This window comes from Stylophora pistillata, chromosome 13, assembly GCF_964205215.1.
Source record: "Stylophora pistillata chromosome 13, jaStyPist1.2, whole genome shotgun sequence".
Classification (NCBI taxonomy): Eukaryota; Metazoa; Cnidaria; class Anthozoa; order Scleractinia; family Pocilloporidae; genus Stylophora; species Stylophora pistillata.
Window position 1 is genome coordinate 20,974,122 of NC_142531.1, and position 16,228 is coordinate 20,990,349.

A 16,228-nucleotide genomic window follows, 5' to 3' on the forward strand; every position below is an offset into this window, starting at 1 on the left:
CTAGAGCAGCTTGTAGCAACCTTTTGCGAATACTTTTTGCCAATGAGTATGTGCTTTTATATTCTCATTCCATTTTTTGTTTTTTTTTTGGCTCATTAATATTCACATTTTCGTTTATCCAGACTCTTGATTATTAATTCGGACCCTCGATTATCCGCAATTTTCTTCCAGTCTTCATAAGTTCGGATACTCAAGGTTCGACTGCACATCGAAAATGCAGTTTTAAGTGAATCATAAACATAAGTTTGTTTGCTGTTCTTTTTAACTCAAGATGCTTTGGGCTCTCACTCACACTTCATAAGTTCTGAAGATCAAGCACATTTGGAAAGCTGGAAGCAGAAGACAGAGGTTGGGGAGTCAGATGTGATGAAAGGTAATTTCAAGACTCTAATTAAAAAATGTTATTGAGAAATTTAGTAAAGTGCAAGTTTTAGCATTGGTCTTTATAGAAACCCTATGCAGGCAACCTTAGAATGTTAACCCCTTCCTGAGAAGTTTGAGTATTCCCATTATCTGTTTGCTGGATTATGTATGGATATTGTGGAGAGAAGCTACAAACATGTTAACCACTTCTACGTACGAGTTAAAGGATTAATATGAAGAGTTTGTTTTGTACAATTATAATTTGTGATGAGTTATTAAAAAACTATTATCCCCAACTGTGTTGCTCATTCCTGGTCATGAAAAATAGCTGGTAGAACGAGGTAAAACCGTGAAACCTTGGGGATGGAAGAAAGTAAACAAAGAGTTCTATTAATTTCAGCTTTTCTGCTCAGTATTATTTTTGAAAGGAAACTATTTCCACTTTACTTTTGCCCCATTTTGTTCTTGAGTATTTATATATATATATTTTTTTTTATAAAAATATATGTATCTCAGTATATAGAGAGGTATATCGCTCGCACCAATCTGATCACTGCAAAGGGATATGTTTGCACCAATCCGAGCGTCGGTGTATTTTCCCTCATGTAAATCATGTCGTGGAATTAGGGTGCCACAAAATGATGCAATAGAATCAACCTAACATCGACGCACACTAAGAATGACATTGACGAAGAACTGTGAGGTCACCTACCCAGTACATTGGTTCATGTCCTTGGTAAAGCGCAATGCGCTCTCTCTGAAACGGAAAGGAAGGGCGTTGCGTGACGCGACCAGACAATGGCTGCGAAGGAGACTATAATAGGCTTGGTATCAAATTGAATACAGTTTGTTATAATTTGCCAACAATTATTCAAACAACAGAGACAACAGACAAAATAATTTACCGATAATTTTCGCCCTGTGGCAGAAGCAAAGTTTTTAGCGGTTTGGCATGATGGGCAGAGCTTTTGAACACTCGGAACAACATGGTAATTACTCAGTAACTCAAACAGTTTTTATTGTGGTCTCTCTGCTCTTTGGTCGGAAGACTCAAGCTTTCTTTTTCTCTCCCCCTTCTTTTTTCTTCGTTTTGACAGCAGATAGAGAGGACGGAGAGATCCAACTTGAAGGTGAAGGCGAGGAGAGTGATGAACAGGACGAGGAAGTGGAAAACGAAGGAGAGTCATTATATAATGAGAGTAAGTACTACCTCGCTATGAAGCTTGCGCACAAATGCTTCTTGTATAAAACAGGACTGGATACGAAAACACAGAGGATATTAGTGAGTTTCGGCATCAAGGGCGTAGCTTATATTTTTCAAAGTGGGTGGAGGGCAACATCGTGTCACACCCAGAGTACCTATTTAACTGTTGTGTGTACTAGTAGAAGTGACAATTTCGGTTTGCATATGTCGCACTTGAAATTCACACTCAGGGAGAGGGGTCTTAAGAACTTCCCCGCCCCAGCTGCTACCACAAGCATTACGTTACGATAACGGTGAATGACAATAGTAAACTCTAATTTTGCCCACTTTTCCTTTAATTGTTTTGTTCTAATTTATTTTCACAATAAATGAATATAACTTTCTTAAGCATACAAACAGCTTAAAGCAGACGTCGAGAAATTCAACTTTTAATTTTTCCCGATTTAGTAGACTTTATTAAATAGAGATTTGTTTATGAAAGTTGCAGCCTCAGAAGAACCAGCGGCGGAAGATTCTGAAGAAAATGAGCTCTCTTTCAAGAGATTTGGGTACGAGATTATATACATACTCTTCCTTAGAGGCGCTTTAACTTTTGCAAACATTTTATAAAGGTGCTGAGAGAATTTAGAATTTTTGGCAGTGACACAGCTTTAAACGTTTGTCTCTTGCGGCAAATTTACACCTAGTATCAAAGCCACTTAAGTTTCCGCATGATATAAATCTCAAAACTTTAAACAAACAGTGCATATTGCCCTGTCAATCCTCGGGATTTCCTGTCCAATTGAAAACATGCTGCAAATTGTTTTCGTCTTGAGAAATCAGCTTATCCTTACCCAAAACTCGACATTGGAATGATTACCATCTATCATTCATCCAAATATGGAATTTTGATAATTAAATTGCAGAAGACCCCATGAAAAAAAAACTCGTAAATTTCAGTTACGTTTCCACTTCGAGCTACCAACTGCTTTGCGAAAACTCGCTTGCTCGCTTGCTCACTTGAATTTTTAGCCTAAATAGCTGTTCAAAGGAATTAGCTTTAAGTGCTACGAAATCTGTCTTTAAGATGGACCTTATGTCTGTTATAAAGAAGGCTATAGCTACCTCTTACGCCACACACCCTGGTACAATCTCTCAAAAGATTGAGCTAACCTCCTCCCGGTTAGCTCAAATGGATAGAGCGCTGGACTGCTGTGCGGGAGGTCGAGGGTTCGAGCCCCGGCCGGACCAACACTCAGGGTCTTAAAAATAATTGAGAAGAATTTGCTACCTTTCTATAACATCAAGAAATGGTTAGATATTCTAGTCTTCTCGGATAGGGACGAATAAATGGAGGTCCCGTCTCCTGCAGGGTTGGGGTAGGAGACGTTAATTTCCCACACACGAGATTACTGTGTGATGGATGTCCTCCCCTGGGGTGGGATGGGTGGGATATAGGGCGCACTTAATAAGGAGCTTCGCTCTGTTGTGCGACCCTCACCACACTCTGGTGAAAGTGAGTAAATCAAATAGTTTGTCGGGGAAATCGTCTTCCTTACGTTACTGTGCGTGACATGATTTCCAACGTATTTTACGAACGGAAAGTTGACCAGCATATTTTCTCAGAAATGAAGCCGTTCCAAGATTAGTTAATTACATTTGAACTAGATATTGTTTGCCCCCGAGGCAATACGGCGATTAGAAACCGTGAAAGTGTCTGTAAATGAGGAGAGTGACTAGGCCAACGGATCGGCGGATTCTGAAAATTATTTTGCCCGGATTTCGGATTCAGAGCTGTTCGCAGTTTCATCGATATTTTGGGTCCGGATTTTGGATTTTTCTTGTGAGGAAGATCCTATAAGAAGTGTTATAATGTCAGGACGTTTTTAAAAAACTGTTTGGCCAACGCACAACAGCTCAAAGTGCGTTGTTCACCTTTCCACATGTCAAGTGGCAAACGGATTCGGATTTAATTATTTTTTTTGACGGTATGACGGATTTTGGTTATAAATTTATAGCGGATCGGCGGGTTTGCATACCCTTCTTTACCCCCCTCGTTTATGCAAGAAACGGACGGAAACGTAGACAAGAAACATTCTTCGGATTAAATACCCCAAAATAGCGCTACATGTCGCCGCTCCAATACATGGCTATAATGAATAGCAAATTTGAACCGACTAAATGCGTGAAGGTACAGGAGGCACTATTTCAACAACTGCTTCGCTTCTTTCGGTTCACGTATTGTACAGATTATTCAAACAGATTTGAACCTACGATTGGCGTCTTTTTCAACTGTACATGTACATCAACAGATAATCTGAAGACAATGCTCTGTTCCCCAAGAATAAAAGACGTATTTCTATAGTTCCAAGTCTCTAACTGGCCCCATGTTTACATATCTGTACCTGAGCGCAGCAATTCATTTATACTAAGGCTGTATCTTCCGGGTTCTCCCTCGGTACGTTAAACTCAATAAACTCCTTTCCGGAATGGAGCAAAGGTAGATCACTGCAGTAGATGCTGTTGCCATAATCTGAAGAGCGGAAGGCAACCAAGTTATGTGTAAAAATGAGATTTGAAGGAATGACCTATCCAACAACTAAAAGCGACATCGTAACACCGAGAAGCAGGAATACGCTTAAACCTTGTACTAATTGTAGTCTCTACGTTTTCTTAATCATCAACAATGCACTTGTACCCCACCGTAATCGTGAATAGAGGAAGCTTAAACGAGCCATAACTTGCACCTGTGGCCAATCCAAAATTGAAGACGATTTTGTAGCACACGACTTGCATTTCGAATCAAGTTTTGAACGGCAGCGCTGCCACAGTTTAGGGATCCTGTGGCCCCAGACTGTATTTGAGAACGAAGCAGTCTTTGGTGAGTCGCATCGCAGTCGTAGCCTACATCCTGAGCAAAGAGCAGCCAAAAAATTATCAGTATCAGGTTTAACATCACAAATGAAATGGGGATCAAGCAAAAAGTTTTAAAAATCTCAACGTTTCCTCCGAAAATCCGTTACTGATGATAAAGAAATGAAAGATTCGTCTCTTCCATGCACTTATATTGTAAAGGATTATAAAAAGTTTGCCGATTAATTTATCTCTTATATCGAATATTGCGGAATTTTTCACTAAGACTGATCTTACGTTGGTTTTATAAGAGGCTATTGTCATATTGCTATAGCTATTTTAAGCCACGCACCAGGGACAATCTCCAATAGACTCGTCTTGCGTGATCGTGCGTGACACAAGAAACGACGTGATCTCAAAACAGGAAGTTGACCAGCCTAATTTCTTAGAAATCAAGCCTTAACAAAATTAGCTAATCGCATTTGATCCTTTCTCCTGACGGACACCGTTCGTGTTATGTCGCCCTCCAAAGAAATTTTTATACTATCTTTGGTCTTGTCATTTCTACCGGAAGAAAAACATTCCATAAAGAAAAACCCCTAAATTTAGCAGGTTTTTTACTGACGAATCCAAATCCAGTTGCACACTCCGTCGTCGACGAAACGTTTTTCAAGGTAAGCTCTGTAATAGTTTTTAAAACTTGCCGGCTTCTAGCCTCTTCCACGCTTGTTCTATCTGTTATAGCGCAATCTTTTTTTTTTACTTTACAACAAAAGCTTATTACATGGTAAAAAAAAGATTAGCCCGCACAAACGTATAGGTCTTGCTTTCATTCAGGTCTTTGGGTAATGTCGGCGACCAACAACACGTCAGCCATTATCTCACATAATAAAAAAAAAAAAGAACAAAACAAGCTTTGACTGCGTTATCAAATGAATTTAAGGCACTGCTTCCCGGGTTAAGTCTGCTTATTGTAAAAATGTTTGGCCAGAATCGACAGAGGCGAGTGTTGTGAAGCACGTGAATTAGAGGCCTTTTTTTCTCTCTGATTCGTTTGACAACATCTACCCGACACACGCTTCGGGTAGATGTTGTCAAACGCTCCCTGCTCTATATTCAATAAGATAAAAATTGGCGGGTATTTTCGGTCAGAGGAAAACTCAAGGCGACACATCAAAATACAAATTCTTTAGCACATCATATCAGACTTCTTTTGAGAAAAAGATAGATTGAAAAACAACAACGTAATTGAATATTTATAAGGACACCAGTGGAAAATGAAAATGAAAATGGAAATTAACTCAAATCCATATCGCTATGAAAATTTGAAATAAATCATCATCTACACAGCCTTTTATTTGGTCTACACAAATTCACAAGAAAATTACAGGTTGCTAATTCATGTTCGTCGTGACTCGAGTTTGAAATTTTACGTAAATAGGAGATTGTCTTAATTGCATTTGTTTGTTCTACAGAAAATCACGAGTGCACCACTTGCTGCCAGGTGCCCTATCGTGTTTTTCATGGCGAGCGCTTTGGGTGGCAACAGGCGAATATTTTTGTTTATTCAGTTCTCTTTTCAAATGGCCCTTGCCTCGCCAAGTATACTGGCTACAAATTTCAAAAGAGATGTTTCGTGTAATTCATTTGTTACCCGTGGAACAGAATCAAGGTCTTCGAAAATAGTATCGTTACTTTGCCCCGGTCTCTACATCTGGTGTTATCTATACATTAAGAATAATTTCTAATACGTGACTTTGCTAATAGTGGGGTCGGAATTAATGCCGGGATTGACCGAGCCAATACCAGGTCGCTCAAGGAGCATGTTGCTTTGCGCGGCCTATATCTTTGTTGTTGTTGTATAACAGACCCCAGTATTAGCAAAGTCGTGTATTGTGTCGAAAGCATTTGTTTTGCGTCTCTTTGCTCTGTCATCAGTCCATTCGTTGTTATGTTAATTTGAGCTCTCATTGGCTCTCAGAGGTATTATCTTTTCTTTTAAATTGCCGTTGTCATGTTTTTGGTTTTATGACGCTCAGATAGCTAGAAGCTCTCTAAGACCAATTAACCCTGTGACTCCCAGACGTGATTAATACGTAACTTCTCCTTGTAATATCCATACATTATCCAGTAAACAGGTGGTGAGAATACTTCAACTTATTAGGTAGAAGTCGTTACCTTGAATGAACATCAAATTCTCGTCACCAATTTACAAGAAAATGTGTAGCAGCTAGAGGGGAGAATTAACAATCAGATCTTGGGAGTTGAAGGGTGAAGGTTTCCTTTCTAGGACTCTATAGATTAGTCAACGAATGATCAAAAGATATATTTTTTAAATTTCCTACGAAATTACACAATTAACTCTCAGCTTTCCTTTCAGGATGGCCGAAGGAGGTAACGAACGCTATCCCACCTCTGATTCTGACTCTGATATTTCCATATTTGACTCAGAAAATAGCGAAGATGAAGAAGACGATGGTGAAGAACTTTGTAAGAAAACTTAATTTTGGTCAAAGTGCAGAAAAATATGTAAAAATTTTTTGTTGTAGAGTCTTGTACCGTTCATGCACTTGACAACCGTTATGAAAATTCTGATTTCATATTACCTTTTTCAGTCACAAAATACAGATAAAATTCTAAGTCTGTAACATTACGAATGAAGTGAATCTAGAAATTAAACCAACTAGAAATATTTGAAGTCCGAGGAAGGCGGCCACTTTGAAATATGATGGTAAGAGATCCGACATCAAGAAAAATTTAGAAAGAGCTCGCCGTTTTTACATTATTTACGGTTCAAAGTAAAGCCGAAATTTTGGGCAGTTTAATTCGAATGGTGACTGACAGCAATAGGCACTCAGTTACTCAAATAGTTATTACTTTTATTCTTATTTGACAGCGGATCGAGAAGACGCTGAGATTCAACTCGAAGGTGAAGGCAAAGAGAGTGATGAAAAGGACGGAGAAGTGGAAAATGAAGAGGCGTTATTATACAATGAGAGTAAGTGCTACCTCTTTATTGAACTGAGTCCCAAGGGCCATTAATATCAGAGACAAAAACGCAGGCCTAAAATGTGGGGCTAGCCTGAGTTTTTAAATTGAACAGTGACGCAATATTTCATGACGTCGTGGTATACACAAACTGTCTATGGTCCAGACTGGCACGAATTGCTCATTGAACATCATAAGACTAAGTGGGTTGGGGGTCACATCGTGTCACACCTAGGGTATCTGTCTGACTGGTCTGCGGGCATTCATACTGCTTTCTGATAAAAGGGAAATTTATTGCTTTCATATTGCTGACTTGAAAAAACTCATCGAGGGAGTGGGGTCACCAGCAGCCCCCCCCCCCCTTCCAGCTAGTCGTCATCTATGATGGATTTAGTCGATACTGAAAAGTTTACGTACGATGCACGATCCTCGCAGTAGATAGCGCTATTTATGCAATAGCGAAAATCAGACCTGAAAAAAATCAGGCCTGTACGGGACTCGAACCACTGACCTCTGCGATAGTAGTTCAGCCTCTACCAATTGAGCTAACAAGCCAATTGGGAGCAGGCCGTTAAGCTGATTCGTAATAAACCCGTGAAAGTGATAAATGAGATAGAATGAATATATGAAGTTCATATATTTTGAACTGCGGTATTAGATACGTATGATGCACAATCCTCGCAGTAGATGGTTTATTATGAATCAACTTAACGGCCTGTTCCCAGTTGGCTTGTTAGCTCAATTGGTAGAGCGCTGCACTAGTATCGCAGAGGTCAGTAGTTCGAGTCCCGTACAGGCCTGATTTTTTTCAGGTCTGATTTTCGCTATGGCATAAATAGCGCTATCTACTGCGAGGATCGTGCATCATACATATCTAATACCGCAGTTCAAAATATTTGAACTTCATATATTCATTGTATCTCACTGAAAATTTTATTGAATAGATTTTGTTTGGTATAATTGCAGCCTTAGAACAACTAGCGGTGGAAGAAAACAAACAAGATCAGAATGATCCTAAACTGCCACTTACTGTGAACAGGATTATAGACTGTGTCAGAAATTCTTTTTACGGTCACAGAGTTAGGCCGCAGTAAGTATGGCACAAGCAGTTCCTTTAATTTTTGTCTCAACAACTTTTGTTGATTTACTCTATCCTGGGCGTCACACTATGATACTTGTCCAAATAACTGACTTTCCTTGAACATTTTCGATATTATTAGACTGAGTTAGAAATTAAAGACTTTATCAAAAAGTATTTGGTTCTTGAGACAAAGAGCTATAAGTTTACGAGTATATATCATGTGCTCTGTCAAATTAAGATTGATAATTTGCCACTTCTATGTGAAGCGAGGGAAAGGAGTAAAAAAATAAGATATTTTGTTTTTCGAAAAATAAGAAAATCCCTTTTCAGGAAACAGAAGTCGAAATCACAGTTTTTTTACATATTATTATCGCTTAACAGATACATCAACATCCTGACAGATTTTGTTGATGCAGAAATTTTTCTTATCGATGGGGACTCTTTGCTGTTGGAGCTTCTTTGCGAGAACAGTTTAGATTGGCAACATGGCGGAGAGTTTCTGCATCTCACCTATCTTGTGGAACGCTTTCTCAAATTCTTTACCGATAAAGGTCAGCGCAGATTTAAAAGTACATCAATAAAAACAGTTTCGACTTGAGTCACAATACTTTATAAGATAAACAACCTCGTTCCCAGGGCCCTACGCCTTACTTGGGGGTGCGAAAAATTTAAGGAAAGAGGCCTTGGGAACGAGGTTGAATGACAAGCTGAAGCCTACACGCATTTTGATTGGTCCTCAATTATTATCTACTGGAGAACAGAAGCGTAGATGACGTCACCATCAACAACATTTTGCTGTTCTATCATATAAAATAAATAGATGCCATTTTACCATTGGTCTGTATAGTTAAAGATCACAGGAGACGTCATAATTATTATGCGGTAAGAATATCAGAGACCCACCAAGCTGCGCCTTAAGTGGCACTTTTTTGTTATAACCACGTTTTGATTTCATCCGTGATTTATCAACAAACAGACTCACCACAACATAGAATCTAATTGTGAATAGCATAATTGATGAACATCAACGAAATGATAATCACTCGTCAACATAACGTAAAGAGAGGTGGTAACCAGGTTGTAGTTGGATGGGTGTAAAAGGTCTTCGACATGGTAAAAGGGAGATGACGGCAATGTCTCCAGGGATACTATCGGAAGTATGACATGCGCCAGGGATATTTGGATGTATGAACGTTATCCAAAATCGGCAATTATGGGAAAAGAGGCTACAACAGATAAAATGAAGTTGCAATGCGGGTTTCTCTTCTGTCATTTGTCTCACTGACTGTGAAGGAGCACCGCAGAATAGTTGATTTTATCTGTCGGAAGTGAGTTCGTTTCGAGATAGTTGTAAAATTGTTATTCCAAAAAAATAATTGTCCTCAGGCCTCCTCTACTGATTTGTCTTGAAATTATCTAACCACCTGGTCTCTCGCATACCTAGGTGGTGTTTTTCGTGTTATCTTCTTCAAAGATTTGGAGATCATTTGGAGAAGTCGACCTTCCATGTTGCTGGCACGACAAGCTCTAATTCTTCATCTTCAAAACAATACACGCTTCACTGTTGTCACATCAGTATCAAATTTTTGGCACGAGGGCTGGTCAGACTACATTGATAACAGTACGCCGGCTTTTCTGATGCTAACTGACGCAGAAAACATTCCGTGGAAAGAGGCCAGAGAGACCAGAGAGCTGGATTTGGCAGTGGAGTATTTCTTCCGCTGCCTTCTGTTACATTCTCTTGGACAAAGATTGAATTGTGTATTCATATCAGGCATTGATATGACTGCGACAAAAGTTATGGGAGACTTCGTCGAGTCCACGTCAATACATAGGACGTATTTCATGCAGGTAATCGTATACACATGCTTTCTATAAAATATTACACGAGTATCATCAACCATAGATGGAGAAAAACTGGAATAAAACGTCGCTGAAGTTCTGCCCCCGGTTCTTTGAAAAAAAAAAATAGGAAAATTATAAGATTAGAATTCTACAAGGAAGCTGAAAGATGTGTAAATTTCTTGGTTTGAAATTTGTCACAACGTTAAATTCATAAAAACGCATGAATGTTACCGAACTGAAAATCACTGTCAGGTGCATATCCTTTTCTTTTCAGTTTCGAGATCCAATGATTAAAACATGGCAAATTTTGATGACATATTGCAATCGTCAATTCACTCACGTCAGTTTTCCGGTATCGTTTCAAGAGGGTCAGGTATGTGTGGTTGTAAAGAGAAGTTTATTTGATGTTTGGTATGATGTGATCTGTTCTGTGAAACATTTTGATTAATTGTTGCATTACAGATTGATGTTAAATCAGAAATTAGGGCCGCTCTTCAATCTCCACCACAAGGCGGCTGCCGAGAGCTTGCCACAGTCCTGACTTGTGCGCAAGTCCTCTGTAAACTCCTTAGAGACAATGACTCTTGTGAGGTTGGTACCCTTCTTCTTAATAAAATGTCAAAAATGCCCGAGTAATGTGGAAAGAGTAGCCGAGTTGGTGAAGTGTTTTTCTATTTGCACTAACATACAGGAAACTGTAAAGATTGCCCAAGACAGGGTAAAACTTTTCCTCCTTCATGCTGCACTGCTAAGGAAACTTTCACTGAAATACAGAGCACATAGGACCTTGCTAAATGAATTCTGCGAGGAGAATGATGGCAAAGTTTTTCCCTTCGACGAGGTTAGTAAGAATTTACCTTTTATAAGTACGCATTGTTAGTCATTGCATACTTTTAAACTGGTTTTACAGTTTGAATAAGAAGTTCTAGCCTTTGTTATATCAGAAATTCGTCCATGACTGACCGGAATAGACATTGAATTTTGCAGAAACCTATTGGGGAACTTATTTGACCCTGCACTACTAATATAAATCCAACAAAGCCCTCTACCAACTTATTCTTTCCTATATAGAAAATAAAGTACACCAGAACTGAACCTTGGGCGAAGGGCTTTCGAAACTGTTAACTCCAAAATACTCAAGAAAGGAAATCGCATAAAGTAATTTCCTTTCACCTGCTGTTTTAATCGTAACTTTTGAAATCCCCTTCATGAAGGAAAACAGAACAGCTTTGCGGGCCCGTTAAGTTACCGGGCCCCGCGAGAAACGGGCTCCTGCTGGTAACATAACGGGTCAGATGCTATATTCTAAAAAACAAACTCTAAAGAATAGAGAACTATTTAGGTTCTGGTTACCTAGCCAGTCAACTTTCTTGCTTCAGTTAATAGTTTAATTGTCAATTTTCAAAACTTTTAAACACCTCATCTTGAAAGAAAAAAAAACAGCTTTACCGGCCCGTCAAGTTACCAGAACCTTTGAGAAACAGTCCTGGGGCTTTTAGAGCGGGCATAACGTGTGAGAATTCTTAATAGCAATTCTTTCCTATCATACGCCTCAGATTTATACAGGTTTATGGAAGATTCTAAAGCTGGTGCAAATCGCTTTGGAAGACGCACACCGAGACGAGAGTGTTAAGATTTCATTGGACATGTCTTCAGTAGCAGACTTAGTGGACGGACGCTTGGTTCATGTTCTCTTCTTTTGTCTTGCGAAACAAACGTCCAAAAACTCCGAAGGTTTGTAGAAAAGGTTTACTCAAATATTTAGACTAAGAAAAGTCAAAACAAGGGCTTATGAAAACCCTGAATCTTTTTATTTGTTTTTTCCTTTTCTGTATTTGTTTTCAATCTTGCTTTTTTGCTTTATTGTTAGCTATATATGTATGATCAGTATATCTGAAAGTTAATTAAAATAAGTAACTGCTACTTCAAAATACTTCTTGCCCGTTCAGTGTCTAGCACCACCTCATTACTGTAAGTTTGATATGGTTAATAAAAAGGTGGAATCGTTTGCACCTTTTAACTGCGTAAAAAACCATTTATTACGGACTAATTTAAACTCCTATTTCCAAGAAGACAAACACTTTGTTACGACTGGTTAAGCCTCCAGGTAAAACCAGGTGACAAACATATCTTGGACTCAAAGGGTGTGGCTAAACAGTTAAATCCATTCAAGAATTTATTAGAGAATCCCTGCAGGATATAACAGTGTATTTACGAAGTGTTTCGCAAAATTTTCGGTCTTTGCATATGTATGAATTTTTTTTTTGGTTTGTTAATATCTCCCCAAATGTTTCAGAACTAGGTCTGCCTGAGGATGTGATAGGAGAGGCAGAGTGTGCGTGGAGGAAAGTTGTTACGCTTGCAAATGGATCACGTCATTCGAATTTGCTCGAATCTCAGTTTTTCCCTATGTTTGACGGGATTGCTACTGGCCTTCACCGAGTAGAAGGTTGGTGACAATCAATCAAAATATGCTACGGCAGCTTTTTGTGCATTCTAATCATTGCAATCACGTACAAATGTTTTGTTTTTTAATTCAGTTACCTTTGGACGACATTGCTAATATCTTTGCGAATTTATTTTGTTGACATACTTTTTCGGCAACAGGAAAGCTAATTGTAAAAAATAAAAATGGAGAAATAGAGTTAAGCTCATCATGAGTTTATTCGGCTGTTAACATACTTTTTAGGCAACAGGAAAGCTCACAGTATAACAAGTGAAAAACGGTTGAATATAATTGAACTTATCATGAGTTCATTCGGTTGAAAGACGGGTATTGGAATTCGTTAATTAAACCTTTGCTTGGTTCATTAGAAATTGCCCCGATAAGCGGTCATGTTAGCCGTTAAATTTCAACCTTGTTTGTTTCAGAGGGCAATTCAGACGACGATGCTTGCTTACAGCTCAGGAAGCTCCTTGAAGTGGACAGTGCTCTTGTAAATGAGTATGCTGGGGAAATCAGATCAAGAATTAACGCCATGGCTGGGTAAAATGTGCAGCAACGTTAAGATCTTTCACAATAGCATATTTTCTGTAATGTATCCAAAAATACTCTCTACATGGTGGTTTGTTTATTTTTCTTATCTCAGAGATGAGGCTGAAAATGAAGTATTCAACAGTGGTAAGGAATTTGACGAACTCTACCACTGGCATACTCTTAAGCCACTTACCGATGATTTTGAAAGGACGAAACAACAGTTTAAAGGTAAAAAATGGAATCTGTCATTATTATAGTTTCATGAATAGATTGGTTAATAAACCTATAGCTAAAAAGCCTCCACACCCTTCTTTACTCAGACAAGCCTCCAACCGATCCAAGAGAGAGAAAATCGTATTTTATAAACAAGATGAAGCATGTTCGCTATCATAGACTTTATGGCAACTCACTCGTTGGTGGCGTCGATAATGCAAAAATTATTACCGTCACCGAAGATGGATCAAGGAAAAAAAACGGAAAACACAAGGATTTAAAGATGGTACGTTAGAATGAGTCCACTGTTAGCGACAACAACAACAAGAATCATTTGTTGTACTTTTTGAATGATGCACAATTTTTTCTCGGCCCGCGGGTGGCCAATACTAGTCTGCTACACTTTTCTCTCAACATGTGGTAGATAAACAAAATGCTAATAAGATGTATTTTTAGGGGAAAAAGAAGAAACAGATCATTGAAGAAAATGAACGAAGGATTCAAGGTTTGTCTTTCACTCACCGAAGCTATGTTCCCAAGTAGAGGTTAATGTTCGTAAAAGAATTTTTCATTCTACGTTGGGGCCTTCTCCTTGCTCGAACATGACGTAAGCGAAAACTTTTCTCAGAATAGCAAAGATTCTGGTTAAGCGCCCCGCCCTCTTCTATTGTTTCGAATCTGTTCCGAAACAAAAGACGAGAAATGTCGAGTACTCTGCTATAAGTTACTTTGAATTTCCACAGGGCAGTTGAAAGAGAAAGATGAAGAAAAGTGGCAACATTTTAAAAAAGAGATTGCTAGCAATCTGAAGAAAGACAACCACGACACTGTTCTTCAGTTGGTCGATAAGTACCTCGCAGATGGCAAATCTCCAGACCTTCGTCTTTATGCACTGATGGAAAAAGCAAAGACTTGTATGGCAGCCTGGCAACACACAAGTGAGTAAAAAAAAAGGGACAAGTAGAGTGTTTTCATTATTGATTGGCATTCGTCTCCGAATCATGTAACGTAGTTAAGGGATGACTAAACAAGTTAAAAATAGAGACTTGCATTTAATATTGGGATTATCACAAAAATTCTCAAAGTTTACGATGACGGCATATTTTTGTTAAGGAACTCTTGATCCTGAATCTAATGACCTGAAATATCCTGTCCTTCTGATGGAAAGTGTTCAGAAAATGGCATATGGCTACCAAGACCTTCTCACCGTTGAATACAAAAAGAAACTGTCTGGATTTATGCAGAAGCTAGGGTTTAGTGATATCGCATCCATGTTCTACCATCGAGCTGAAGAACGTGAGAGAAAGGTTAGACGAATAGTTGGGGAACTTGGTTCCTCCTGTTGTCGCTATTCGCTGTACATTCTACAATATTTTAATATTATCAAAATAGTCTCTCTTTGACAAAGCAGTCAGTGAGAAAGGAGGAAAACTATTTTGCTCGTTCTTGATTCTGGCCAATCCAGACTAATCACGTGGTATGTTTTCCTTCTTTCTGATTGGCTGCTCAATCCAAAAGAAACTATTGTTACTTCTTAGCTGGGCGGAATTTTTATCTAATTGCGACAGCTATGAATGATCAAGAGCCATCCGTTTCGGGGATTTTCTTGACTTAAGATAGAAATTCGTAAAAGTGTTTGACTTGAGGTGCAGTGTTCTACTATTTAACGCGCTAGACCTACTACACGATGCAAAGGGCCACCGTTTGTCTCAGACCATAAATTTGCTTTTAAGAAAGTTTCCTTTCATAAAAAATGGAAGCATAGTTGAATAAATATGAATGTTTTAATACCTACAGCATCACAATGCAGTGCAGTAGGGTTTGTTCACAACTCTCTTCCTATGAGGTATTCTGAGTTAACTTGAACCACTTTGCGGGGGACTCTGGGGGACTCTGGGCCTACGGTTTCTTGTCCTATACTGGTCTTTTAACTTAACTTTGCTTTAGCTTGCATACGATTTCCTTTTTCAGACTAAAGAGCTATATGTCCACTCTTCAAGCGTAAGATTCCAACTCGAGCACATGGGCCATTTGCTGAAAAAGGCCGAAAGAACTGACCCCGATCCCAGGGTCGACCATTTTATTCCAGATACATGGCAGGTATTTTGACACTTTCATTCTACACGAATATGTGCATGGAGTTATGCGAAGTGGTGATCAGAGGAGAAAGAGAAAAGGTGATCAAAACCTATCATAAAATACAATTAAAAACTAGTTAGTTGAAAAATCGATGTTTTTGTTCCGACATACAGGAACCATATTTTCCTAATCAAGCACCCCCTTCGATTATTTCAAACTTAGATAGGTGAACCCAACGCTAACGTAAGACGGGGTAGGAAAAAGGTCGTCAGTTCCAGGCTCAAATCCCCCCTCCTCCTCCAAACTAGCTACTGGTGACCCAACGAGGGAGGTGGGGAGGTTCCAGAAATGTAACCTTCATAGCACTATGAAACATAGTTCCCCCACGATAAGGAGTTTACCCATTTGGAACAAGCGTTATGTTGTAGTTCTCTCCTTATTCTCCCTATGCGTTTGTTCTAAATCCTCCCTAGCGTGAACTTCTTAACGCCGTGGATAAAAACGAGTCAGCAATAGTTGTGGCACCCACCTCGTCAGGAAAGACTTACGCCTCATACTACTGCATGGAGAAAGTGTTGAGGCAAGACAACGATGGTGTTGTGGTCTATGTTTCCCCAACAAAGGTAATGATACCAGCTAAACATGT

The 16,228-nt window shown here is 39.0% G+C and overlaps 1 protein-coding gene across 6 annotated transcripts in view; it reads left to right on the forward strand.

Annotated features, from left to right (window-relative positions):
• Nucleotides 1-16,228, forward strand: part of LOC111340467 (putative ATP-dependent RNA helicase DDX60) — a 40,504-nt gene that overhangs the window by 11,165 nt on the left and 13,111 nt on the right. For 2 of the 6 annotated variants that reach the window (XM_088742347.1, XM_088742348.1), the window contains 21 exons: nucleotides 272-373; nucleotides 1,461-1,562; nucleotides 2,049-2,115; nucleotides 6,780-6,889; nucleotides 7,296-7,397; nucleotides 8,354-8,477; nucleotides 8,850-9,019; nucleotides 9,913-10,319; nucleotides 10,588-10,686; nucleotides 10,776-10,904; nucleotides 11,005-11,154; nucleotides 11,870-12,047; nucleotides 12,610-12,762; nucleotides 13,185-13,299; nucleotides 13,403-13,518; nucleotides 13,611-13,789; nucleotides 13,960-14,008; nucleotides 14,247-14,441; nucleotides 14,617-14,810; nucleotides 15,475-15,603; nucleotides 16,056-16,205. In XM_088742347.1, coding sequence (XP_088598473.1) covers nucleotides 272-373; nucleotides 1,461-1,562; nucleotides 2,049-2,115; nucleotides 6,780-6,889; nucleotides 7,296-7,397; nucleotides 8,354-8,477; nucleotides 8,850-9,019; nucleotides 9,913-10,319; nucleotides 10,588-10,686; nucleotides 10,776-10,904; nucleotides 11,005-11,154; nucleotides 11,870-12,047; nucleotides 12,610-12,762; nucleotides 13,185-13,299; nucleotides 13,403-13,518; nucleotides 13,611-13,789; nucleotides 13,960-14,008; nucleotides 14,247-14,441; nucleotides 14,617-14,810; nucleotides 15,475-15,603; nucleotides 16,056-16,205 — 3,020 coding nt within the window. Of the gene's footprint in view, nucleotides 1-271; nucleotides 374-1,460; nucleotides 1,563-2,048; nucleotides 2,116-4,891; nucleotides 5,074-6,779; nucleotides 6,890-7,295; nucleotides 7,398-8,353; nucleotides 8,478-8,849; nucleotides 9,020-9,912; nucleotides 10,320-10,587; nucleotides 10,687-10,775; nucleotides 10,905-11,004; nucleotides 11,155-11,869; nucleotides 12,048-12,609; nucleotides 12,763-13,184; nucleotides 13,300-13,402; nucleotides 13,519-13,610; nucleotides 13,790-13,959; nucleotides 14,009-14,246; nucleotides 14,442-14,616; nucleotides 14,811-15,474; nucleotides 15,604-16,055; nucleotides 16,206-16,228 lie in introns of those variants that run through there. The other 4 variants (XM_088742350.1, XM_088742349.1, XM_088742351.1 and 1 more) reach the window with 4 other exon arrangements.